Source organism: Calidris pugnax, unplaced genomic scaffold (assembly GCF_001431845.1).
Source record: "Calidris pugnax isolate Ruff unplaced genomic scaffold, ASM143184v1 scaffold13, whole genome shotgun sequence".
Lineage (NCBI taxonomy): Eukaryota > Metazoa > Chordata > Aves > Charadriiformes > Scolopacidae > Calidris > Calidris pugnax.
In genome coordinates this window covers 5,233,104-5,260,789 of record NW_015090810.1, presented here as the reverse complement: position 1 = coordinate 5,260,789, position 27,686 = coordinate 5,233,104, and the positions used below count along the sequence as shown (strand labels likewise).

At 41.2% G+C, this 27,686-nt stretch overlaps 1 protein-coding gene across 1 annotated transcript; it reads right to left on the bottom strand.

The window, feature by feature from the left end:
* Positions 1–672: 672 nt before the first annotated feature.
* On the bottom strand, positions 673–27,261 carry LOC106885942 (sodium-dependent neutral amino acid transporter B(0)AT3-like). The gene is made up of 12 exons (XM_014938467.1): positions 27,105–27,261; positions 18,672–18,812; positions 16,883–17,020; positions 14,762–14,943; positions 14,314–14,424; positions 9,060–9,172; positions 8,646–8,774; positions 7,498–7,654; positions 5,666–5,870; positions 3,920–4,079; positions 1,997–2,159; positions 673–885 (listed from the first exon to the last, which is right to left on the bottom strand). The coding sequence occupies exons 1-12, from the start codon at positions 27,259–27,261 to the stop codon at positions 673–675; spliced, it is 1,869 nt and encodes a 622-aa protein (XP_014793953.1).
* Positions 27,262–27,686: the final 425 nt, after the last annotated feature.

Below are 27,686 nucleotides of genomic sequence, written 5' to 3'. Positions count from 1 at the left end.
GGGACATTTGTTTTAACAGTATTTTCCACTACAATAAATTTTGGAATGTGCTAAGGTAAGAGATTTGTGCAAAATTAATTACTCAGATATACTTAATGTACATTCTTTTAACTGCTGATACTTTATTTTTGCTCTTTGCAATGCTTGAGAATATGAAATAATCAAAAGATAACTGCTATTTAAATGTGTATAGGGATTTACAAAAAGCAGAGTGTAGTGGACAAGAGGAGTCTTACTCTTCAAGAGCTTCCATTCTGCGTTTCTCAGAAGGGGGTCAGTGAATAAAACTGTAGGTGCTTGTGTTCCAGTTTTTGTGTTGCTGATCCTTAGGAACAGACTGGGTTTTTTAGAATAGAAGTGAAGGAAGACAGAGAGCACTTGCAATAACTAGCAGGCTTTCCAAGTTTAAAGTCTGGATGGAGAGAGACATGAAGTTGATAATGCATGAGAAGGGGTTGGGATGTAGGATTCAGGACAGGATGTAGGAGGGACAAGATGTTGTGAAATTGGTTGAAAATAAAGGAAACATAGCAGCACTATTTATGGCGTGCTGGTGATTGGCTGTAAGTGTATGAACTGTGTAAACCAGGTTGGTTGGATGATACGATACTGTAACTGGTCATGTCTAACAAAGGCTGTCTGTTTTCACTTACAGACAGATACAATGGGCATTTATTCTTTTGGATGAGAAAAGTTGCTGTTAGCCCCCTGACATGAGAACACTTCTGGTGGTACACAGCTCGGGTCCTTGCTTCTGCACATTCGTTGGATCAGCTGGAAGAGCGCTACCAGGGGTACAAACACACATGGAAGGACAGCCAACAGCACACAAATGGCCAATACCCAAGGTGGATAAACTTTCTCCTCTTTCATAGGGAAGCCTTCCTATGGAGATAAAAAAGGTAAGCAAAGCAGAAGAAATAATTGGTAGGTACACTTACATTTTGCTGTGATTTACATTGGCGTTTTCTTATGCTGCTATAGTAAGGCTAGCAAAAGTTCTACTCTTGCTCTACAATAACATTCAGTGGCTATGTCCTCTGGATAGCCTTCTCATGGGTCTAAAGATGACTGTAAATGTTTTACGGTTTCAAAGATTTATAGCTGGAGGTGTGACACATTCCTAGGAATGCAGGGGTTGCCCAAAGAGTTACCAGACTTTCACCCTGGCTTGATTAAGCTCTGATTATTTGTGTTAGCGCTCAGAGCTCACATGGTTTCGGCAGTTACCAAGCGTGCTCTTTGCCAGATAGGGAAGTTTTATATGAGAGATTTCGAGGGAATGATGATAATGCAATTTCTGCAAGTCTATGGCTATAAATTTTATTTTGGGTCGACAGACCCTTAATGGGGTTTGGAGGAGACACTGCTGCTGTGTAATCCTCGGGCAGTTTAAGACCAGGATCCATCTTCAAACCCCTGTGCAGGGTGTTTGTGGGAGGGATCCAAGGAACTGCAACTGATGTGAGACAGAGACATCAAAATCAAATGCTCTCAGCATTGACATGTCTTTAGTGGTGAATTAACCAGCACTGTTCTCAGACCACTGCCTAGGGACTCTGTCTGCCTGTCAAAAGTATGCATTCATAGAATCATCAGGGCCCCAGTGATTAGTTATCCCTGAGAAATGTTTTTATCCCTGGCATCTGTTACACAGCTCTAAAGCTCTGCCCATGCTTTTGTTCCACCTCTGAACCCCCTGAGGGTATGAAGTGTCTGTGAGACATTTCACTTCAACAGGTTTCCGCATTGTATGCATCCATAAGAAATGTGGAGCACGGGGGATGTGGGAGCCTCCAGAAGAGGCTCTGTTAACAGAAACCCATTTTAGTATGTGTAACCCCTATGCACAGTGGAGCCTTCTCATTCTGAGCTTTGCATCACTTCAGGCTGGATTACGTAGGTAAGCAGTAGATCACAATTTAAAGGATCTGGTAAGAGAAAAATATACAACTCTAGCTTTTCTTAGAAGTTTTGGAAATATTTGGGAACATACATATTTAGGGTTCCAGGCTGCATAGCTCGGCGACTTCTGTATCTGAAGAGTAACAAAGGCCACAAAGACGATTAGCAGGAGCAGAGGGCTAATAAACCTCCATGTGATCTGCCAGTAGAGATTGAGTTTTCGTCCAGTCATCCGTTTCACATCTTTACTGAACCTTTTAAGAGGAGGCATGTATATGATGATGTCAGATCTAAATGGTTTCACTTTTTCATATTTTTCTGTAAGTTTTAAACACATGGTACAGCTCCCTAAACCTTTTCTGTTCCATACCCCTCTTTAATAACTTACTATAGACTTAAGTAAATAATAATATCAATAAAGTAGATCTTTATTGATCCCTACCAGGAATGAAAGATCAGTTTATGTTGCCAGTTTACATTACCTGAGCAGCCAGTCTAAAATTTCTAGGCAAAAATAAATGATGAGGATATTACAGCAGTTCTGTAGAACTATGCAAACATTTTAAAAAAGGCAAAAGTGCCAAGTGAACAAATCTAGATTATTAGGAAGAAGTTGGAATTAATCAGCACCAGATGAATCAAATCAAGTCAGGAACAAAATTATTGCAGCCTGAGCCAGCTTCCTGTGCAGTCCGTAGTGGCAGTTGTTTGGACATGGAGCTTGTCTTTTACATATGCCTCTTACAGTTTTGTACATTGAATGGGCAGTAAATACATGGTTCTGGGTTTGAGAGTTATATGATAACCTGTATCTATCAAGATGGAAAGAATTTTGTAATCTGAAATAGGAGTTGAGATTTTCGTGTGTGTGTGTGTGTTCAAACACCAACCTTTTCTTCAATTCTGTTAATGTAACTGAAGATATTAGAAATTTTCTTAAAAACTAGGAAAAAATGGTTTGACTATGCTCATATTCCATAATAACAAAAAGGAAAAAGTATATGTATACTAGCACAACGGGTAAAGTTCAGGTGCTGTGAAATCCAGAGTCTGTTGTAGCATGCGAAAACAGATTTTGTTGCTGCTTCTGCATCATGGAAAATTGAGACTAGCTGTGAAGGATGTGTGAAAGCATTTATGATGATAAAGCCTGGGAGTTATCACCATTTAACTTCAGCTGTAATTGAGGAAGATGTTTTTTTCTTTAGTTTCTAATTTTTAAAATCATAGCCTATGGTAAGACTTAAGTTGGGATGGTACTGAAACACCTTGATATGCAACATCACTGGACAAATGTAAGTTCATTACCTATACAGGATACAAACTGATCCATAAAACATCAGGACCTTCATGATCCCAGTGCCAGAGTAAGAATTGGAAGGGTGAAGTCCCAACATGTAACTGAGTGAATTATAGAGGGGAACAGATTAATCTTTATTAAGATTTGGGGAAATTTCTGGACTGGAAGGGACCTGAATAGAGAGAGGGCAGGTTTACTGTAAATCAAAATGAGATAAGGTTTCTGGCATTTACAATTACAAAGGATGTAGGAAAGCTTTTAAACTAAAGAGTGAATATAATTAGTGTCTGTGACTGCGAAGATTCTCAGCATGCAGGACCCCCTTTTAACATGGAGCAGTTACTGCCTGTTGCCTACTAAGAAGGGGAAAAAATAATGATAAACAAAAAGCACAAGAGTATACAAAGTAAAAGGGGAGTAAGAGGAGGATATATGAAAGATGGTATAACTCCTTTTTGCCAAATAACTACAACGGCTGTTGACTTTCTAGCTTTACACTTAGGATCCCCCCTTCCATTAGTGCTATGCAGAGATTACCTTTCCTGTTCTACAAATACAGAAGACTTGAAGCAAAGAATGGGTAACTACGTTCACAGAACTGGTAAGTGCTACAGAAATAAGTTAGTGTTGTGTACCTGTACGTAACATAGGTGGATTGAGAGGAAAATGCATTTGTCTCTTATGAGAAAAAAAATCTGTCTGTTTCCAACATACCTTTTAATTTTATACACATACACAACCCCAATCACTTCAAAGAAAGCGATGACTAGAAGAGGCAGTGAGCCTGCATAGCGGTCAAAAATGTCAATCCAGTAACTCCCCGAGCCCAGCGTAAAACACAGAGCAATGAGGAAGCAAATTAGACATATTATACCTGAAGAAAAAAAGGTATCTTTGTTACTGGAGTACTGAACTGAACTTGGAAAGTATATTTTTTTTCTAAATTACTTTTTGCTGTTTTTCTAGTAATTTTTATTCTCTCTCCCTCTGCGGAGCTACAAGCCACTGTTTTTTCCTTAGGGCAGTTAATATCATTTCCCAAACTCAGTTTTCTCCCTGTGTTTTGGCCAAGAGGCACCACTGTGTTGCAGGAGGAATGCACTGGTGGGACTCAGAGCATCCTTCAGTTGTTAGTGCTCCCAGCAGACGGCCTGGGCTGTGCTATGCTATTGCCCTACGTTCATTTTTGTACTGATATAGCGAGTTTTTCCATGCAATCAGAGGCTCAAAGCACAGACAGCCAGCACCTGAAAAGTATTAAGGGCTCCCTGGATTTCTGCTCCCTGTTTCCTCAGAGGGCCCAGAGCTACAAACGTGCATGTCCCCTATGTCCCAGCATGTATGATTTAGGTTTCACCACGCTTTTGGTACAGTCAGATCCCCTTTAGCCAAGACAGGGATTTGGGGTAATTGAGAGAAAAAGTGGGAAGGAGGGAAAGTGTTGCTGGATGCAGACATGGACTGCAAATCAATTTATACGTCCTGTGTTGTGTTACTAATTGCTTCTGACTCTGAGATGGCTTTTGCTTCAAAGCTGTGTAAAATTTGCTCCGGCCTTTAAAAAAAAAAAAAGGGAAAAAGCTCACAATTGGAAAACTGATTTCAAAATAATATAGTTACCTCGTCAAGTTTTAAATAAATTTGTTTCTACATAAAAAAATTACAAGGATATAATTTAAATGCATCAGGAAGTCTCTAAAAAAGGCATGACAGCAATGTTCCCCCTAAGAGTTTAAAAGGACACGTTGCAGAAGCGTTAATCCATTACTTCAAACCACCAGAAGTTTTTCTGGACCAGTTTCACAGGAGGATCTCTTAAGACTCTCACCAAGTCTGGTTCTTGAGGAGCAGGCTGGGTTCAGTAACTCCCTCTGGTTGCAAAGGTTCTGGGTTTGGTGCAATAACAGCATCTGATGCAGTCACTCCCCCGTTTCCAACTGCTAATTTTCTATTCTGGTGTGTTCACAGTAAATGTGAAATAATCTGTAGCAGCATAAACCTGAATGAAATAGGGGTGAATGACCTATTTTATAGTTGTGACAATGTGGTAAGTTCGTGCGCAGGTGGAAAACCAGCTGATGTCACTGGTTGTCTTAAAGTGACTTGTTTAGGTGCCAAAGGCTTAAGTGAAGACAGGGTTTTTCCTGATGTTTACAACAGCTCCCAGTGAACTTGACTCCAGGAGCAGCAATTTAACAAGGTTTCTCAGACTGCAGCAGCTCTTGCAAGCTAAGAAAAAAACTGGCAAGGGCAATATAATATTGTCATCTGGTAACTTCTGCTACCTCATCTATGTGCTTATCTTCTGCAAACACAATCCACGGCCCTTGCTAACACTATGAGATGGCTAAGTTAATAGTACAAATTCTTAATCTCTCTATGTTATTCATTAAGCATTTGGTAGTTAGCGCATCTTTAAAGAAGCCACCTTCTTTGAACAAAGCAAAGCGAATACCTTACCAGATAATAGCTCTTTGGGTACTGATTTAGATATAATTCGAAGCTCTAGAAGAGGAGTGAAGACTCCTTCGATGTTCCCAAACATAGAAGAAAGGCCCAAGCTGAACAACATTATGAAAAACAGGATGGCCCAGGCCTGGGAGCCTGGCATCAGAATGATGGCTTGAGTGAAAATGATGAAAGCCAAGCCAGTTCCCGATACACTCTGCAGAGTTTACAAACAGATAAAAAATATTTATTATGATAGTGTAAAGGTAGTTTCTCATGCATATCAAATTATAATACAGTTCTGTCCCTCCCTGGGGCCCAGGGTGCTGGTCAGCCTGTGGGGCTCTGTGACAGCCAGCAGTTGAGAAAGTGGGGAGCGTTTGTGGGGATTTTAGTTCAAAATGGTCTATCAGGGATGTGTAGACAACTATAGAATAAAAATTTCAGCTTGCACAGAGAGATGGGTCCAGAGTAAAGTAGATCTGAGAGCTGTAATTGAAATAGCAATTGTTTTGCTAGTGCCATCTTAAATATGTTTTGGTTTTTTTTTTTTAAATATCTATGATGTAATAGCTGCTGGAAGGAAAAAGGTGTAAATAAGGATATGATTGCCACTAGCAGCAGGAGAGTTGATGAACTGTTGATCACATAAAGGCCCAGTAATTACCAAGGCAGAAAAGGCTAATAGGGAAAAACCCAATTTCAGCCAGATTCCTTTGAATTCAGTCTCTCAAGGAAAAGGATATCTAAGCCTAAGCATTGAAAAACGCTAACATTGCTCTATTTTGGAAATTAAATATGTCAAACTGTAAATCAGAAATGGGTGCCATCAGAGGAAGCCAGACAAAACAGAAAGTGACTCATGTCAGGGCTGGAATGTCCTCCTTGGACTTAACCATTGTGTGAGTAAAATAGCCTGTTTCACCATCATTGTGTGTTAAGGCTATCGTGCACTAGCACACTCTGTCTCTAGCAAATGTAGCCACCCTTTTGTCCTAAGATTTGATTTTTTTTTCAAGCTCCTTTCTTATTCTCCCCTCCAACCATGGCCTGGTTCTTTTTTCATTAGGTGGGAAGGACTTGTAGCAAGGGAGTACAAGTGAGTGAGTAGTAAATCAGAGTCACAGGACTGGGTGGGATCACTGGAGCAAAGGGAATAATGTTGGAGAAACAAACAGAGAAGAAACATCTGTGTTTAGTGATAGGGGAAATGTTTAAGAGGGTTGGAAAAAAAGGAAAGGGAGAGGGTCGTGATGTATTTTGGCAAGGGGGAGGAGGGCTGGGGAGAAAAAAAATAAAATGTTGGTGAGATCCTGTGCAGAGAGGAGGAAAAATAAAAGGGAGAGGGCAAGAGGGAATAGAAAGATGGGGAAAGGAAGACAGAAGACAGTGATGAGGTATCTTCCTAGTGGTCATATATGTGATTGAAGGCAAACAGTGAACATTGTAATAGATTTTTTTTGATACTTTCATATATATGGATTTAGAAAACTCCCATTCAACATCTCTCTTCTATAATCTTTCAGCTAGATGTGTTACTTTTGTTGTGCTTATTCCTGTAAATCAAAGTTGGACTGAATCTAATGTCCACGGTAGGCTCCAGGTAGGAGCAACTTTTAAGATTAGTTTTGTGATAATAATGTGTGATCTTGCATGCTGTACCAAGCCAGCTTTGAGTTCAGACTGTCCTACAGCAGTGTTGTTACTTCATGTTTTGAAAAATTGTTTTGTTTCATGATTGTGTATAATATACTTGTTACAAGTGAAGTACAAGTACTTATAAGAAAAAGATACCTTCTACATAATTTTGTTAAGGCTTACTCTGTTAAAAGCAATTCTGGTACCTGATCAAGAAATTCTTGAAGGTCACAGCTTTTCAGTTTGAGTCCAGCAATTTTTTCTGGATATGATGAATTCAGGAAACTAATCCAGGCTGTATAGTTCTGTCGCATGATGCTTTCTTCCGGAAGATCGAATTCATTGATGATATTGATAATGTTCCTGCCAGAGAAGTCAACATCTGAATAATGGCAGGACCACAGGAAATGGTCTGAAGTTGCAGCAGGAGAGGTTTAGATTAGATATTAGGAAGAATTACTTTACTGAGAGGGTGGTCAGGCACTGGAACAGCCTGCCCAGGGAGCTGGTGGAGTCACCATCCCTGGAGGTATTTAAGAAACGTGTAGACATGGCTCTTCAGGGCATGGTCTAGTGCCCGAGATTGTAGAGGTTTTGTCTGTCTGTGGGTGGGTGTGGGGGGTGTGTGTGTTGGTTTGTGGTGGTGTGTGGTTTTTTGTTTTTGTTTATTGTGGTTGGACTCAATGATCTCAAAGGTTCCTTCCAACCATGAATATTCTGTGATTCTGTGATTAGTTTAAATGTTTGCAGGTGATGTGGCTGGAAATGCTATGCCATGTATTCACATGCAGATAGAAAGTTGTGTTTACTTTTTGTACTGTTATTTATAATATAAAAGAAAATATTAAATGAGGACTTTTATATAAAATAGTTATGAGGAAATATTCAGACTATTTAATGTCTTCTCTTTCAGGTACAAACCCTGGGCTGGACTCTGTCAGGTACAAACTCTGAGTACTTTATGCAGATGCAGTCTCTAGAACATCTCTATTTTTATTTTATCGGCTCTCCAGACCATTTCCACCACTTGTATTTAATAACTTAGTGAATTTGGTGGAATAGGAAAAGGTGTTGGTTTTTTAACTACTTCTAATGCTAGTCTGAGATTGAGATGTGATCCTTGATGCACTACTTGCAATGAATTGTGTTATAATTTGTCTTGCTTTTTACCAACACCACCTTGATCATTCTTGCCTCAGTGCCGTAATACTTTCTATTTTATATTAGACTTCTCCATACAGGTGGTTTTCCTTTTTAGTGAAAATAAATTCTCTAAATGCATGTTTTTCAAGTAGCACATTACCTATTTAGTCATTGAAACCACAGTATAACACTGGAAATGCACATTTCTTACCTGTCCAAGCAGTCCCAGTAGCCTGTGGTTGCTTTAAACCCCAAAACAGAAAAGACTGGGATGGAAGCATAGATGGATGTCATGCTGTTCACAATTGCTACTGTCACAGCATCCTTTTCACAGTCATTTCTAGAAATAGCATTTAAACAAGTGAATTAACTAAAAAAAATAGCAGTATTTTTTTCTGTGTTTCTCTGATGTATTTCTGCAAACATTTTATTTTTTTTAGATTTCTCCCCTCCTTCCTGTTAGAAAACGTATTTGGCCTTTTAGAAACACAGCAGCTGTTAACATCCTTTAGAAAAATTAAGACCCCTTATAAATATCCTAAGGATAGAGTTTTGAAAATTGCACAAAATTGCACAAAATGCATCAAGAATTTAGTGATTGTATAAAGGTTGTAGTTCTACTTACTTTGGTGGATTGTAGCTTGAGAATGCAATAAGCCCTCCAAAAGCCAAAGAGAGAGAGAAGAAAATCTGGGTAGCTGCATCAAGCCATACACGGGGATTTTTCAAGGTGCTTAGCTGAAATAATTGGAATAAATGCATGTATTAGGCATAAATTAAAATTTCTTTTTCTCTCCCAGTTCTCACAGCTCATCTCTTATTTCACTTCTGAAATTGAGTTGTGTTGCCATCTAAATACACTGAAAATGGAAATTAGTACAAAACATGTCAGTAAAGCAGGTGTTTCTGAAGGCCTAATTTGTTCTGTTTACATGTATGTAGGAATTACAGAATGTGTTTCATTGTACACCTCTTCTGTTTGATGATAAATGTGTGTTTCTAAATGACAGGCATTAGGCACACATTTATTTATTGTTGTTAATTTATTTCTTGTTGTTAATCCACACACTGGGTAACTTACAGTTTAAGAATATTATTTTCCTAAAACTGTATGAACAAATACTAACAATTCATTGTTTTAAAGACACGAAGTGATTCCATACCTTTCCAAATTGGCTTAAAAATTTTTTTTAAAAAGACTAAAAGCCCAAGAAGAGGATATTCAAAGTACTGTGAAAGCAGCAATAAAAGATAAGAGGGCAACATAGGAAAAATAAGGAAAAAAGGAGAAATTGACGGAGTGAAATTTCAATTTTGATGTAAGAGCAACATGAGAGAGGAAGCTAAATTAAAAAGTCAGTGATTGTTGGATTACAGAATAATATGCATTTTTTAAATAGCTGCACTAAGAAGGAATCTTACCATTAAAATCAGTCTAAAAGAAAAAGATGAAACGTAAGTAATTGCAAAAATGTAAGTAGTATTTATTATACTAGCTTCCTTCAGGAACTAGGGAGTGGTGTGTTATGGTCACATCCTGCCAAGTGATGTGTTCTGATCCGTTATCAAGTAGCGGGAATAGAAACCAGTATAAGTTCAGAATGAGTGCTTTAAAAACCATCTGGCCCAAGAGCAATGCCAGGGCTGTAGCGTATTTCACTTCGTTTTACATCAGTCGGAGTCAGATCTGCATCCCAGGCATCGTGCAGGGCAAATTGTGCACTTTCTGTGCCTGTGCTATTGATCCTAGTACACAATTAGGAACGTTTGGAGGAATGATCCTTCTAGGAGCATTTGTAGGAATGAGAGGTAGATATGCCAAAAGACTCTTTAATGGCATTTCTCTGGAACTGTCCTGAGCTTGAAGAGTGAGAATAAGGAGTTCATCTCAGTGTGGATGGGTGCAGTGAGTGCCATTACTGCAGGTGCTTTCTCCACAACGAAGCCAGTGCTTTGACCACAGCGGAACTGGTACAGTGTTTTGCACATCACAGCAGATGGGCACACCTTCCTAGAGGTTTATTTTGAGTGATCATAAGCAAACCCTCCGATGCCAGAGTGCTCACTGGTAGGACCTTGTGCAGGTGCAGAACTAGATTGCTATTGCAGTGCACAAGCTCGGCGTTCTTGCTCCTCATGACCTTCAGAGGTTGATTAAAAGTGCTGCCCAGTGAATTATCAGTGCTGATAGGCGTGACTGTTACAAGTCCAGATTTCTGACCGGGGACTTTGGCACATGAACCTGGAGGCAGTTTGGTTTGGTGCTAGATGCAATGCATTTATTAGCTCTAAAAGATACTAATTGACCCCCAGACTTGAAGAAATAGTGGACAGCCCAGCATGCCATGGCAATGTCATTATCTGCTCTTAAGAAAATAATTACGAATCTAAATGTTATTTTATATTTTCAGTAATGCAGCATACAGATTGCTGAAGTGTGTCTCCAGAAGAAAAAAAATAAAATTCTGCTGAAGCTAGAAACATGCGGATGAAGATATACAACCAGAATGTTAATGGATGAACATGGAAGTAATAAGGAAAGGAAGCCTAATTGCTCCCCACCAGGCGGGGAGATGTTTGGACACTTGAACACATGAAACACGGATGGAAACTTTCTTAAAACAGAATGAAAAAACACTGGGATCCCGGTGATGTGTAATTTTGGTGGAAAAACAGCTATTGCTTTCCTCATAAGCATGCGGCCAACAAGTAATACTGCACTTAAAGACACAGCAGTTCATTAAGGTAATGCTTTCGTTCTCCTTAATCCCAGAAACAATATGGACAGACCAGGTACCTTGAAAGGAGTTTTAAGTGTCCGTTCACAGTAATAGATCAGGTGTAAAACTAAACTGCAAAATAGAGGAAAAAATTACAAATTGCCTCTGTGACAGCGGATCTGGTGCCTGTGCTGCCTTTTTTCTTTTTCTTGACTATTCTCACTGCTCGTTAAATAGCTGCAGAACTCTGGGCACAGACATCAGTTTCCCAACCAAGTTCCTGAAATTGCCCATTGCCAGAGAACCCCCAAATATTTAAAGTCTCTGAAGCTCTTTCAGATGTTAAAGAGACTGGAAAAGGTGGCATTTGTGCTCCTTAGCTGACACAGATGTCCACAGAAGCTGAAGCTTGATGGGATCCCTTTTCCGCTGCCTCTGATGATTTTTTTTTCCCCAAGGACTTTTCCAAAAGTCTCTGGTCGAGCTCCTGTGTTGCTTCATCTTTGTACAACTTCTGCTTTCCCCTTAAGTGCCTGTGAGCATAATTTCAATATCTTTTTGTTTTCTTGCCAGCTTCGCTTTCCAAGTAGCCAAGGATTTAGAGAGCGTGAGTAAATCATCAGACTTCTCCATGTCTGAAAGTCGATGAAAAGAAGCATTCATTATTTGTTCTAGAATTTAAGGTGTGAAAGTGTGTCAGATGGCAAAAGGCTGACTATGTCTATCTGCATGAAAATAAAACCACAGTCTGCCTTATTTAAAATCCGTATGCATACACTTATTATTGGTGATATTAATGAGAACTAAAATACAGTCTTGAAAAGTGAATAAACTTAAACAATGGTGGTTTGGAAAAAAAATTCAAATTCACTTGGGTGATTATGACATTGAAACTAGACAAGATGTGACTTTTGCACTAGATACTACTTTCCTTCACAGATTTTCAAAAACAATGGTGAGGTGTAAGAGTTATCTGAGAGTGGATGTGGCAGCTATTACGGAGAAACTGCAATTTCTGCTGCACTGCAAAGTCAGAAAAAAAGATGGAAAAGATTCCTTCCAATGAGTGGAGAATGTCAAGAAGGTTGATTTTTTTTTTTTTTTAAAGCAAGCTGGAACAGGTGAGCTAACTTTTACTTTACTTTGCTTAAACTTTACAGGCTTCCTGCAAAAAGACAGGAATAGAAGAACATCACACACTTAAGAAATATGCTTTACAGCTGTGATCAGGGTGGGCCAGGTAAATCTTTGCTAAAAAAAACCTCACAAACTAAAAACCCCCCTGTACAACTTACTTCGGGATATCCCTTGTGGAGAAGTGTAACAAAAAACCCACCTGTATTTACTGATGGCAGTGGTGGGAGCAGTTTCTCATTCAACAGGCTAATAGAAAAAGGCAATACTGGTACTGCAGTTGTGGGCTAAGGGGAACCAAAGAGAAAGGAAATGTTGCAGTTGCGTGCTTACTGCCTTTTTGGAGTCTTTGAAGTGCCAAAATCCTCCATAGCAGTTGGCATGTTAGTTTAACAAAGCCATTTCTCTCCTTTGCCTTACACTGTAACTTTCTATGCAATAGCTACACCCTTATCAGATATCACTTACCAGCCTGTTGCATCAACTTTTCCATGTTTGTAGATAAGAACATAGTTTCATCACCAAAACCATCTTCAGATGACTCTTCAAGAATGTCCCCAGGGTCTGCTTCCTTAAGCTGACTAATCATTAACTGCAGGTTGATTGCAGATGGATTTTCATTCTGGCGCCAGTCTGCAAAATCATCTGGCTCTTCTTTTACGATGATCTGCTCCCCCTCAGCACTGCAATACCTCCAGGCTTTGTGAATCTACATAGAAATCTAGTTTTTTGCATTAAGTTCACTGTAGAGTGATCACAAGTCCTGAGGATGCTTGAGCTCTTCCAGAGAAACCCAATAGCAGGGCAGGCACCCAATGACAACAGGCCAAGCCCTGTTCTGGTTGTGTTGTCTGATCTGCTTTCTTCAGTTAGACCAAGTCGCACCAAGCATTTGTTGTCCTGTCTGGGCCCTACCAAAATGCAAGTGCACATCCCGTAAAGACCAAAGTTCTCCCTTTTGGGTTCTGACAGCGTTCAGATGGGTGCCCATGCCACTGGGCTTGCAGGAGGAGTGATTAAAAGAGTTGTCTCAGCTGAGGTTTCTTTTGCTGTTGTCCCTTTCCAGGCTGGCATTTAATGTATCTCCAGGCTTATTGGCTTATGTTTTCCTTAATGCTTGTGTTCCTGCTGTAGGAAGGGAAAGGGAAATACCTGGTACTCCCGTGGTGAGAAGCACTGCTGTGGCTGTGGTGGCAGAAGATGCTCTGAGACCATCTGTCAGCAGGTGCTGCTTTTCCTCCTTGACACTTAGCATTTTACGGAGCTTTCCAGAATGAAGGCAGAGCTGTGAGGAGCCTACAACTGATAGCAACTACTTGGTGGGACAATTTGACTTTGCATTCAGGAAGGCTGTTAAGGATAGTGTAAAGAGGTCCATCTGAAATGGCCAGGATATGGAGGCATCTGGGACTTCTGTCCCTTTGGGAAGATAAGAAAAAATGGTAGAGTATTCTCCAGCAGTTCTGTCTTAGGGACAGCTACGGGGTGAGGGGAGAACTTCAGCTATGGAGGAATGGGGATAGGAGAAAATTACTTTCAATCTTGAAAAACAAATCAATCACTTTGCAGTGTAATTCCTCAGTTATTTTCCTTGTGAATTCTTAAAAGATTAAAGTTGTGGAAATTTGTAGTGTTGATAGAGAACTGCCATCTTTATCATGTGTAAAAGAGAGAGAATTCTGTTTGTGAAGTGCATCAGTTTCACTTACACATTCAAGACAGAGGCACCCATAACGTACTTATACTCAATTTTCCAGTATTTTCCAATATGCTTATTACCAAACTGTTAAATACTTTGCTGCTTCTTTTCTTGCTACAGTATATTAAAATACTTAATCACTTCATGTCAGAAAAAAAGAGCTTAGCTCAGGAGTTGCTGGAAAATGAATATACAGTGTGAGATCCGAGGGGGAGAAAAAGGAAAAACAGTATTTCTGACTACAGCAGCAATACTCCAACTCCATGGTTGGACTCGATGATCCCAAGGGTCTTTTCCAAACTAAATGATTCTATGTTTCTACTCACATTAGGGGTGAAGAGGTAAGCCAGACCGTCAGTGGCTCCTGGTAGAGTGAGTCCTTGAATAAGGAATATAGTTAGGACCAGGTAAGGAAATATTGCTGTTACATAAATTGCCTAAAATAAGCAGACAGACAGACAGTTACTGACAACATCGATAAATCCTATTGAAGTTATTACAGCCTACAATCCTAATAATATTAGATAAGACAGCTACAGATGAACACTGCCATCTTTAAAAGGCGGACAGTTCTTGAGGGGACACTGGAGGGCAGAAGCATTTGCAATGGAAAAGGAGTCATTTTGAGCCACCTGTCTCATTGTTATGGCTCCGTTGGACAAGGAGCATGCTGAAACAGTGCTACTGGAGAAGGCTTTCCTTGATGGAGAAGCTCAGTAACCAGAGAGCAAGATCCAAAGTGTGGGATAATGAACTTTTCTGTCCTTTCTGTACCTTTCCTGTGGTTTCAATTCCGCGGATGGTGCAGAGATAGACGATGGCCCAGCAAGTTGCTAAGCACAAAATGAGCCACCACTGTAATGTGCCACTCTCGGTGACATCAGGTGTTATGTTCAAAGTTTTTCTGTACCAAAAATAATTTACTGCAGTACTTTCATAACATTCTTTGTTGAGCCCTGGAAAAGAAATGTGGCAAGTTTAAGGATAAATTTTAAAATTGGTAATATTTTTCCCACTCACTGTATGGTTAGGAAGCAATCATAGAATGGTTTAGGCTGGAAGGAACCTTAAAGATCATTGAGTTCCAACCCCCTGCCATGGACAGGGACACCTCCCACTAGAGCAGGTTGCTCAAAGCCCCATCCAGCCTGGCCTTGAAATTTTTTAGTTCTCTGTCTACAAGTTGGTGGAGCCATGGCAAGATTCAGGCACCTGAGGATACGTCTAAGCCCAGGATCCCCTGGCTATGTTGTGGCCCTGTAGTGGCACGAGACCCAAGCATCAGCCTATTTGGTGCACGTTTCCAGGATTTCTGTGAGCAGGACCTGCACCTACCTGTCCCCAGCCAGCCTCTGCACCTGGAGAAGAGGGGAGAAGAGGGAATCAGGAACACGATGTGTGCCACAACCCGTGCTCATCCCTCTGCCTACTTGCAACCTAAATGCCTGAAGAGGAGGTTGACAAGGATCTTCAGGAAACCTGCTGGCCTACTGTCTTTAGCTGGAAACCTGAGTTCCCTGGGTGCTACCTTTGCCCCTAGCCGGTATCAGGTATGTCCTGAGGGCAGGAGGCAGCCCTGTGCATTTCCAGGAGCTGGGGTTGCACAGAACAGAGCCAGCAGAGGCAGCAGTCCCTGTAACCAGGAGGTCCATCACACACCAAGACTTGGTGAGCACTTTCTCCTTTCCCTGCCTGATGAGACCTGACTGCATCTCTTCCTCTGTCTAGGAGAGCACACTAATTTTCCTGCAGCGTCTCAGTAGTTGGGACATCAGTATCCTGAGAAATGAAAGAATCCTGTTTCTTAATGTCCAAATAATATTCTCTACTTCTGTAACAAAGATAGGAGGTTATCTAATTGTCTTCCTACTCTAGAGTAGTCCTGAGGACTCCAAAAGAATGTCATCTTCTGCTATGTTTTGTCTTAGCCCCTTACTCAAATTATGTTTCTTGCTCTGCACTGGAACTTGTCATCTCTCTGGCACTGAACAAAGAAAGAAAGCTGAAAAATAGTTTTGAAGAACTGAGAGCAGTCTTCCATATCCTGCTTGGGTGCACTGTCTGTCTTTGGTCTTGCTAAAAGCTTTTGTAATGGGTAGTGTGATTTTGGTCTGAGCCTCAAAGAGTCCCTCTTTAAGAAGTTTCTCTGCTACCTCAAAAGTGTTTAAGTGTTTTGCTTATTTAGTTGCTTTTTTTAAAAAAAAACAACAACAAAACAAACAAAAAACCCAAACAACAAGTTATTTCACTTCCCGTTTTGAAATCAAGCAAAAGGGGTCATGGGCTTTCTGGCTTTTGTTGTTCCTGTGAGGATGATGAGTTTGAATAGGCTATCAAACTCTCATGGCTTTTTGACAGGAAAACAAAGCAGGTCTTGTGCACAACTCAGGGCCAGATCAAGCGTAGCTTCTCTTCTTGGGGGTTTCTTGGTTAGTTGCTCTAGGAAGCTGTCTGGTTGGATGCGTAAAAGCAGTCTTAGCAATCTACAGGCAGAAGCTAAAGTTCTCCCATAGGGTTGTTTCCTGCTCCAGCAGTTCAGCTGATCTTTCCCAGCACATCATGGCAAATAAGCTGCAAGGTTTCGGTAAGAGCTTGTTATGAGTCATCACCAATGCATCACCACCCTGTGAAATCTCAAAAGTCTTATTTAAAGCAGTTACTGAAAGATGTAGTCATATAGTTGGTTCTTAATTATGCCAACAATCTCACGAGTCTTGATACATAGTTTATGATAACATACAAATGTGTCTAGATAAAGGACTATTTGTCCACAGTCAGAGAGGAGAGACTGGTATTTGTATCACAGCACAAGCATAAAAAAAATAAACAAAACTTCCCTCGCTGGTCCCTAGACTCTGACTTTTCACTAGCAGTGACAGTTGAAGTGGTAGTTACCTGTTCTGTTTTCATTTAGAGGACAAACACTCCAAGGAAGAGGTTCTTGGAAGGAGTTTATGAAATACCACATCACCCAGGTTAAAACAGTGTTGTAGTATAAGCTCACCAGAACCGACACCATCCACGAACCAGCCCCTGCAGAAAATGCAAGTTCTCAGCTTAGAAAATCTTCAGAAAAAAATTATCAGTCACAGCATTTGCTCTTAAAAGCTCACTTTTCCTAATTTTCAAGATTTTCTGTTTCTCCCTGCCCCAAGATTTTCACATGAAAGTTGGGCATTTGTGTTCAGTGTCCAAATACTGGTGCACAGTCCCCCAGCTCACCAGCCCTGCTCCAAGAAGGCTGATACTATCCATTTATGTAGAAGATTAGGGCTGAAATCTTTGCTCTAGTATATAATACATTGTTTTCTACAACTTTAGTAGCAGAGTCCAAAAAAGAGACTGAAGTTTCAGTGTGCTGTAGCTGCATGAGGGCACTCTTTTGTCCCAAAGCATGCACATATGCCCTAAACTGGTAATTGTTTTTTGCTCCTGTAATAAGGAAGGAAGGACAGCAACCCCAAGGATTTTGCTTGCTTGCATTTTTGCAATGGGATGATGGACATGCCTAATTGTAGGAGATGGGTCTAGCTGGAGCCACCACCCTGCTGCCTGGCATTTCTTCCTGGTTGCCCTCTGGCCCTTAGATAACTGCTCTTACCCACCCCTTCTCCTCCCACACACACCCCCAGGCTTGGCTCTCACTACCAATCCCAGTCTCAGGCGCCTGCTTAAAGCAGGGCATGATCCAGCGGTCCTGGCTGGAGCATCCAAGGGTTTCTCCTTGCCTCTGCAGGTGGGAGGGTGCTATCATCTCCAAACCTGCAGAGCTGATGGTTCAGCCCTCTAACAGCGGCCGCTCCCATTCACTTTTATGCAACCTAACAGTATGCACAGGACACAAGATATGTTTTTTTCAGTGTGTATTAAGTTAAATAAATAGAAAAAAAATATTGCTAGTATGGAACTGCACACCAGTTTGATGCAGTGTAGTTTTTCCCTTGTGCCTAACCATGTAAATAATGTCCTTTCAGTAGTCCCACTGTGCACCCCTCTCATGGAGGGCAACTTTCCCAGCTGCTTTAGGCTTTTTAGGAGATGCCAGATTCCTGTTCCTGATTTTGTGTCTTCTGTCTGCTCTCCAGTCTGACTGTCCCTGGGCAGAGAAGACTGGCTCCTGGAAGGGCTGTAAGGGAGGAGCGAGAAGCACTATGGGCAGGCAGATCTTGTGTAAGCTCCATGATACGGTAGGAACAGGACATTGTTGGCCAGGAGAGCTCGTATTCGTAATGCTTCCCACAGCAGAGGTAGGAAGGTTTGCATTTAAGACTCCTGTGTGTCTGGAGTAACACCTTATGGGAGCAACACAGCAGAGGTAGGAAGGTTTGCATTTAAGGCTCCTTTGTGTCTGGAGTAACACCTTATGGGAGCATTATAGAATTATAGAATCATAGAACGGCTTGGGTTGGAAGGGACCTTTAAAGGTCATCTAGTTCCAACTGCCCTGCAATGAGCAGGGACATCTTCAACTAGATCAAGTTTCTCAGAGCCCCGTCCAACTTGATCTTGAATATTTCCAGGCATGGGGCATCTACCACCTCTCTGGGCAACCTGTTCCGGTGTTTCACCACCCTCATCATAAAAACTTTATATCCTAAGAAGCATCAGGCACAGGTCTGTAGGAAGTGAGTGCTGGGTGGGAGCTCAGCTGTGGTTCTTTGAGCTGGAACCCCAAAAGACGTACCGACTCCTCCGAGATAAGGTGAGATGGTGTTCCAGGCACCAATGCTGCCTTTCCTCAGGCACTGTCCTAGGGCCAGTTCAAGATGCAACAGTGGAATTCCTTCAAAGATTAGAGCGATGAAGTATGGGATCAGGAATGCTCCTGAAAACACAGTTAAGTGCAATTGAGCCACGTGATCATCTGCATCCAACTGAAATTACTGTTTGATAATTTGTCTGCTTTATGACCCTACCAAAGTCCTTGTAGGATGTGTTGAGGGAGGGAGCATTGCTAGGGATACCTGCCATCTAGCACCTGTTGCTGGTAATTTTGTTGGTGAAGATGTAGGAGGAAGGACCAGGATGCTTAGTGCTGCAGGATGCTTCCCCTCAGGCATTGCTACAGCCCATTATAAATAGCCTCACTATTTCCTCCATTTCCCTTTCTCTTAGGCATCTTTTCTCCCCCTGCTAATCAAGCACAAGGGTTTGCCTCTCCCCCATACCATCTGTTTCCCCTTTGGTGCATCGCCTCCTTTCCCTGCCCAAAGCTTGCTCCTCTCTCTGCCCTGGTAAAGAAGGATTTTGTACTGGAGACCCTCAAGAAACCAGGTTACTTTATTGCATGAAGTTCTGCTCAAAGCACAGAACCTCTGGCTCATGACAAACTGAAAGCAAGACTCAAGTGCTTCTGTGAGACGTGGGAGCACTGAAACCCCACTTGTATCCTCTACATCTTGCCTGTTTTTCTCATGGCAGCTCCCTTGGGCCAGAGGCAGCACGTGCTGCTGGCTGCCCGGGGATGGGCAGCAATCCTGGTAAAATGGTCCAATGGATTGAAGTTTGTTGCTGTGACCAACAGCCACTGTGATCATGAAACCTCTTATCTCTGGGGAAAGAAAGGCAGAAGTCCTCCCTCAGCCCCCTCCCAACCCTCCTACCAACTCACACCAACTCATGTGCTCCTCATCAGTAAACCTGTGCTTTGTTATACCTGTTAAACTTTGCCTCCAAATCTCATATTTGGGTCTGCCCAGTTCTGCTCTTCCAGCTCTGGATACCTGTTCCCCCTCCTGCAGGGTGGCAGGGAGAGCAGTGTCACTGTTTACCATCACCGTCTGAGAGAGCAGAGTGGAGCAGCTCAGCTCTTTGGCCCTGAGAGGGAGGCTGGGGAATGCACGGGGATTTTTGGTCTCTTCCTGGAACAGCTCCTGTGTTTTGCATTCACTGACTATTTAGAAAGGCTGGGCACATGAATTGAATCACTGGGGCTAGGTATTGCAGTAACTCTGCTACTTATTTCTGGGTACTGCAATAACTACCTCCAACACCCAGAGAAGGTGTGTTGTTCAATAGTTTAGCCCTTTATCAGGAAACAGATAGGAACAAAAATCAGCAAAGCTCTTCTCAATGAAAGACCGTTCTTAATTTACCAAAGGTGGAAATAAATGTCTCTCTCCTTATGATCTGATTAATTAAGATGTTTTTAACCGCTAAGAAGCAGATTTGAGAAAGGAATCTCACATTTAATTCCCAGTATGTTATATCCTTTTATTTGGATCCTCGATACCCCTGCTCGTAGTCCCCTTGCTTGGAGGCACCTCTAAAGTGGCTGTTATAAACCCCACCCAAGAGAGAGGTTTACAGAGAGAGTTAAAGACCACAGTAGTTTGTTTATTTTTAAGTCATTTACTACCTGATGAAATCTCACCTGGAGCTACCTACCCAAGCTCCCATGTAAATACTAAGGAATTTGCAGGTCTCCTCTGCAAGAACTCAGCAATCTCCTGCCATGCTCAGTCCTACACCATCCTTGAAACCTGCAGCAACATCCCCCCTCCACAGCACACCTGTGGGTGCCCACCCAGCCCTCCTGACAGCCCCCTGCCTGGGGCTGGCTCCTGGGAAAAGCAAAATATTCATGGAAGTGACTGGAGCACCACAGTGTGGAAAACTCTGGTTTTTTGCCCCACTGCCCATGGCCACACACCAACTCCAGTGAGAGCTGTTTCTCTGCAGTCCCTGCCGTGCTGAGCCCTTGCTGGCAGAGCACTCTGCAAGGGACAGACCTATCTCCCCTATCATATCTCCCTGGAAATAACTGTGTAATAATTAGTGCAAACTGTTCTCTGTTATCTCTCTCTCCCCTTTTGTGTTTGCATTGAGAGCAGAGCATGTTTAGATATTCTGCTGATAAAAGCCTGTTTACTTTGTACTGGTTTCTACGTATCTCCAGTCCTATTTACAGCAAGGCAAAACATAATGTCACACGTGGAAAGAAAACACTGCTTTTCTTTGAGAACAATACAAAAAGTGTGCTGTCTGCAAACAAGAAAACATGGCAGAAGATCAGGCTAAGAAGAAATAGTTAACAGAGCTAATCTTTCTCAAACCTTATTCATATAAAAGGCTTGTAGTGTAAAAATATGTTTTCAGTTATTCATTCCCTGGCTTTACAGTATTTTTAAGCAAAAAGGAAATATCAGGAAAAGCACAGAGAGTCTGCTCAAGCACATGATGTTTACTCTTTTCTACAACAAAATCCCCCACCCGTAGAAAGAAAAAGAATGCCAGGAAGGTATTTGGTACTTAATAGTGAGTAGGAACCCTCTAGCACACTATGGTCAAGGGCTAAGAAGAAATAGTTAACAAAGCTAATATTTCTCAAACCTTATTCATATAAAAGGCTTGTAGTGTAAAAATATGTTTTCAGTTATTCATTCCCTGGCTTTACGGTATTTTTAAGCAAAAAGGAAATAGTCAGGAAAAGCATAGAGAGTCTGCTCAAGCACATAATGTTTACTCTTTTCTACAACAAAATTCCACACCCATAGAAAGAAAAAGAATGCCAGGAAGGTATTTGGTACTTAATAGTGAGTAGGAACCCTCTAGCACACTATGGTCAAGGGATCTGTTTAATTGATAGAGGAGGATGTGCCAGAAGGCAGAATTTAAGTATTTTTTAAAAAAATAATTATGAACTTTTTTTTTTTAAATGCCATGAGAAATCTAACTGTGGAAAAGGCAAGAAGAAAATCCAAGAAGCAGAATGATGAAGTGAGCTAGTGCCTAACACAGAGCATGCATCACAAAACAAAGCGTTCAAATACGGGCACAGCAAAACCCTATCAGCACCCATCTGATGCACAGGTACAGCAGAACCTCAGTGGGTTTGGCTTCCATGAGGCATGAGAAAAGGAAACTTTATGATTGTTTCTGCTAAAGTACCAGCAAGCAAATTATTCTTCATATGGATATTCTAGGTATATTTAGATCTATGTGCTCCATGGTGAAAGGAAAATAAATGATGTACATAAGAAGCAAGCCCAGAGGGGAACCTCTAAAAACAAAAGTTTAGCTTCAGTAACTCTTTTTTCCTCTCAAAAAATGAATTAAAAAAAATGGTAGTGATCATTTTAGCCTGGAGAAATGACCATAAAAATCCAAAGTATCACCAGGGCACAATTTAGTTGGATCCCTGAGGCATGACCTAAGAAAATCTTAGTCTACACCATTCCTTCTGTCAGAAAGACACTCAAGATACATAAAGCATCCATCCTTCAGGTAGATACATGCACTACGAAAAGGTCACTCAAGATACATAAAGCATCCATCCTTCAAGTAGATACATGCACTACAAAAGAAGGCCAAGGAAAAAAAAAAAAACAACAAACTAGTCCAAAATCTACCAGAGTTAAAAGTTAATTTGGAAGAAGATCCTGCACAAGGACACCACAAAGCCAAGCAACAATCCCTGTGCACATGAAAAGGCACAGAAAGCCTAAAAGAGCTTTTTCAAATCAGGCTATCAACAACTGCAAATACTGCTCCTGTTGGTAGCTTGATTTCATTAGCAACGGAGTCCCAAGCGACAAGGAGCAGCAGCACGTAGCACAATCGATGTCGTTGCTAACTCAGAAGAACCATTAGAGTGGAGATAGCTCAATAGTCATGGCAGCAGACAAGAAAATGCACTCTGGATACACGGAGAGGTTTTAAAACCTGCCCCCTCGATTGCAATGTACAGGCAAATCAGGTCAGAAAAGCAGTGGCTCAACCATAGTCACTTTTCTGCCTGCAAAATGGGACTTGAAGGGCCCATTCTTTGTTATGTCACCTGCACATGACAAGCTGGAAGACAAGTGCACGGACTATAAGGCAGCCTGTTGGGAGCTGCTGATGCAGTGGAGGGCAGAATGACCAGGAGGCTAAAGGAGTGCGGTCTAAAGTTGAATCATGGCAACTGGCGAAGCAGAGTGAAACAGCCAAATTGGTTATGTCACAGGGACAAAAAGAGAGAGCAATCCACTCGACTAGTGGGAACGTAAAGCAGTTTGAAGTATAAGCCTCCTAATAACCCTGAAGTATAAGGCCTCCTAAACACAATGTACTAAGACCACCAGATGTTGTTGAGCCTCAGTGAGAGCAGTGAAGAAAACCTTTTGCTTGATGTTGGGATACCCATGAAGACTTCCTAAACAGTAGAGAAATAGAGGAGCTGATCCACATGCACAATAAAGCATCTTATTGGTGCCCAGGTAGCAGAAGTAAGGCAAGAAGTAACTTGCCTTAAAGACACAACAGCATTTGAAAGGCCTGAACATGAATAGTAAATTTCTTTCAGATCAGAGATTTAGAAATGGAAAAGTATAATTATAATGAAGACTGAAGTGACCTGGAAAGTGGCAAAAAAAATGCGTCTCTAAGGAAACGCATCTGTAGAGTCTGAAAAATTTGGAAAGCACGCCTCAGTACAATAACATTTAGAGAACCACTTCACCAGTTCTGTTGGTACACAGGAGAAATAGTGATGGGTGTGTTTTTCCAAAAGACTAAGAACTTAATGGAAAGATACCTGTGCTCATTTGTGTTTTACCTACAAGGAATTGCAATAGATAGTAACTACTTGTTTGGATACAGAGAAAAAGGTATTAGCTATTGAGCAGGGATTTTCAGACCTGTCCCCTTTCTCCATGGGAGAACATAGCAATGAATCACATCAAGACATCAGGCAGGAAAAAAAAAGCAGCAACTTAATCATATTTGCCCCTCTCTTGAAAACAGTACTTCATGATCTTTGTTATGTCTTCTGCACATGCCTTAATCCACATGAAAAATCTGAGCTACTGTAGATGTCATATTTGTGCAACATATTTGTGATGGCACTGATTTTGACTTACAGGTCACATTGCATATCTTACAGACTCCGAAATTTTGCAAGGTTGAGTTTCCCACATAAATGACCATATCTCCTTGAGCAGCAGTGAAAGAACTGGAGCCACATCCAGAAAATAAAAAGGGGCAATAACCATTTCAAACAAAGACAGGTAACTCCTGTAGATCAACTTATAAAATAACCTCGGTGAACTTCCCTATGAAATACTCATGACTGAAGGATGCAAGTGAGCAGCACCCATGAGCAAGCATGCACCAACCTGAGCTGTAAAGGGCTACCAAAGACAAAAAGTTATGAAAGGATCAACCCCAAATGCCACAGCTTTTCACCAATGACTTGAGCAGGACGTGATAACAACCCAGAAAACAAAGTCAGTTACTTGTAGTAAGATAATTCATTTTTCTATTATCGGAGACTGAACCATTCTGTTCTTCCTAACATACTTTTTTTTTCCCCTCAGTATTTTCCAAGTATACCTGTTGTTCCTCTCAGATTTTATTTTCCTTCTGAGGACACAGGACAATTAGCAAGTTGTAGTTCAAATTCTAGCAAAAGGTCAGGTATGCCACGTGTTACGAAAGTCTGTTAATCATTGCCTCAGAACTAAACGGTTCTCCCTTTTTAGCAGGACTTTAGTGTTTATGTGTATTTATTTTCCTAGAAAGAAACTGTATTTTATATTAAAGATATTTTTCAGTTATTCTGTAGGCTTGGGCACTATGCACATTTTTAATACCCATGGGTTAGGCAAGCATATATATACTAGCTATAATCGAATGTACAGCACTGCAGTAAGTTGCAGCTATAACTTGGGGGGTTTTTTTGAGGTATACTCAGATGAATGTATGTTTGAGTGTTGGTTTTACCTTACAAAGTATATACTGGGCCATTTAGAGATTTCTTTTCAATCCCAGTTGCCTGGGAACCTTTGCGTTTGTCTCCACTTACTGTGACAAACAACCTTCACATCCATTAGTCATGAAAAGTAAATAGCTAACTTAACTCAGGCAATAAATCCAAATAATCAGTAACGACAGCGGGTGATAAATGTCAGCAAAACTGATATTATATTAGATCTGAGTTACTGAGTAACGCTAATGTGCGATGAATAAGGTCCAGAGGTCTGATGAGAACAGCTGACATGAGACAAATATATAAGCACTTATATTTATCTCTTGTTTTTGAAAAGAGAAATTTTTTTTTAAAGAAATGAGGAAAAGTATATTGCCTAACTCTTAAACCCTTGGATATCACCTGAACCGGTTGTGAAACTGTGGTCTGAACCCCAGAAACCAAATCACATCACTGCCTTAAATTAGCAGAAGAAAAATGCAACCACATTATCCACTGGCATAAACCTAACAGCTCTGTCTTCTTGGTCATCTTTATGGCTCAAACTCTTCCAACGACAGCTTTCTGGGATAAATTATTCACAAACTCCACAGCACTTTGTTACTGAGTCCATCCTGCCGTTGAGCTCCCTCAGCCCTTTGCTAAAATCCAGTGACCAAACATTGGCCACACATCCATACATTGACATAGCTTCACCACTCTCTTGTACCACTGTTTGTGGTGATGCCAAGTATCTATAGGCCCTTACTAAGTCTGCCAGTTATTTTATACTGGCTTTTCACTGGAAAAATTGCTACTCATAATGCAAAAGAACGACTCAACCTTTGTTCTTGCAGCATTTTACTATTTTTATTATCTTTAAACCTGCTCTAAAACCTCTCTCTTTTTTTTTTTTTGTCCCTAGTGTCTCCTGTAGGATATAGCAGTGCTCAGAAGCTGGGTACACAGACAAAGAGACTTTCTGAGCACTGTGTGATCTGTAAGACAGGTCACCGGGGGTGTCCTTGCGCTCGGACTCACACTTTTCCTGGGGTGGTAGAGGTCTGTAGGGCAGGGACACAGTGGACCCAGGAGGGAAGTAAGGCTGGCATCTCTGAAGAGGTGAAAAACAGCTGGCCACAGCTAGACCCCTGCCTCCAGCACTGAGAAGTGAACCTTGGTGCTTCATGGGGAGGTGTGAGAGCCTTTTTTTACAGTCAGTAGAACAATATTTCCTCTTACTCTGTAATAGAGATTTGCACAAAACCAGGAAACACAAAGTTCATGCAGCCTGACACAGCTGGTGACCCCAGAAGCAACTCTGTAATGAGATGTGTGGAGGACCTGTGTCTTGTTATGGTTCCCCCTTTCAACACTCTCATTGAACGCTTCGTATTAATTGTTCATTATATTACAAAAATATTACATAATTTTAATTTTATGATGTTCTTTGCTAATACTGAATGTTTGTTCCCTTGCTCCAAGATAGAAAGGCCACCTGAGAGGCTGTAGAGAATTTGTCTTACCTACACCTCCTGCTCCAGAAGAACATCTTCCTTGAAGTCTCCATGCCATTTCTGCTGTGGGGATGTCTCTCTACAGGTGTTTATCATGTCTCATTGACACATGTATCATCAACTGAAGTGACAGGCTTTTCCCAGCCATTCCCACAGGCAAACACAGAGAAACAGCGGGCTTGCACCTATGACTTTCTAAGCACCCAGTAATGACACTCATCTGAGAGGGTTTCACTGGGTTTCACATTTTGCCAATAAATAATGGAAAATGTTAAGTCTCCTGGGAGGAATCTACCCTACTGCTTCTTCTATTTTTTTGTTTGAATTTGTTTAATTGTATCTTCAGCTGTTACTTGTTCATTGATAACGAGCTTCCTGCCACCAAAATAACTTTCATTTGCTCATTGCTCCTCCCTCAGCTGAGCATTGTAAGCAGCCTCACAGACATAAAAAAGTGCCATTTAGTTTTGCACAGGGGCAGTTCCAGACAATGAGGTAGCTCCTAAGAGCATCAGAGAAGGGAGAGGAACAATTTGCTCACCTTCCCAAAGGAAAGTGCAGAGACCATTTGTCTGGGGGCTGGATCACCCAGGCCTCCCCGGGACTTCTTGCTTTTCCTTAAGATAACGAGCTGCAGGTTCATTTTCCTGCTCCCATCAGGACCATAGCAGCAATGTAAGAACTTTAACATCAGGTTTGCTGAGAGTTAGCAGCAGTCTCATCTTACTTCCTAAACAAACACATCATTTACAAATGAAATATACTCCTATGGAAAAAGCTAATCTAACGGATGCAAAACATCTATGAGAGCTAGGTAGTTAAAAAAAAAAAAGAAGTGATGCAAATATATAAGTTCTGTGCCATTATAAGTTAGTATGGTTGTATTAGAATTGTAGTTTAATATTTCAGCAAAGTCCCATTTCAGTCTTACCGCCTCCATGTATCTGACACAAGTAGGGAAATCGCCACACGTTCCCCAGACCGACGGCAAATCCGATACAGCTTAAAATGTACTGGAACTTATTGTCCCACTTGGGTCGGCCATCTTCTTTAGGGATTTCAGGGGGCACTGCTAAATCTTTTGACATTTTAATGAAATGTCCGTGGCTCTTTAGCCCCTTTCCCTGTAAATGGGAAGATGCTTCACAATCTGTCTCTCCTACAGGTTTTATGTGGGGTGACCAGAGGATCCTGGAAAAAGAGGTGGAGCTTCCTTTTTCTGTGATGCAAAGGAACGTGTCATTACCAAAGCTGCAGTTTAAAGACAAAACCAGGAATTATTATTATATAGAGAGTTACCACTCGACTGTTTTGCAGCTCCTTCTATAGTTAGAGAACTTAGTAATATGTTGTTAATAGGTAACTCAGAATCAAACAGGTTTTTATTTTCTGTTCTTGTTCTGTTCTCAGGCACTTTAAGAGAAGTGTGACGCTGAATATAATTAAAAAGAAAGCTTTATAGCAGACTTATCAAAATTGTAAAATACTTGTAAAAATCTGTGAATTAAGTAAG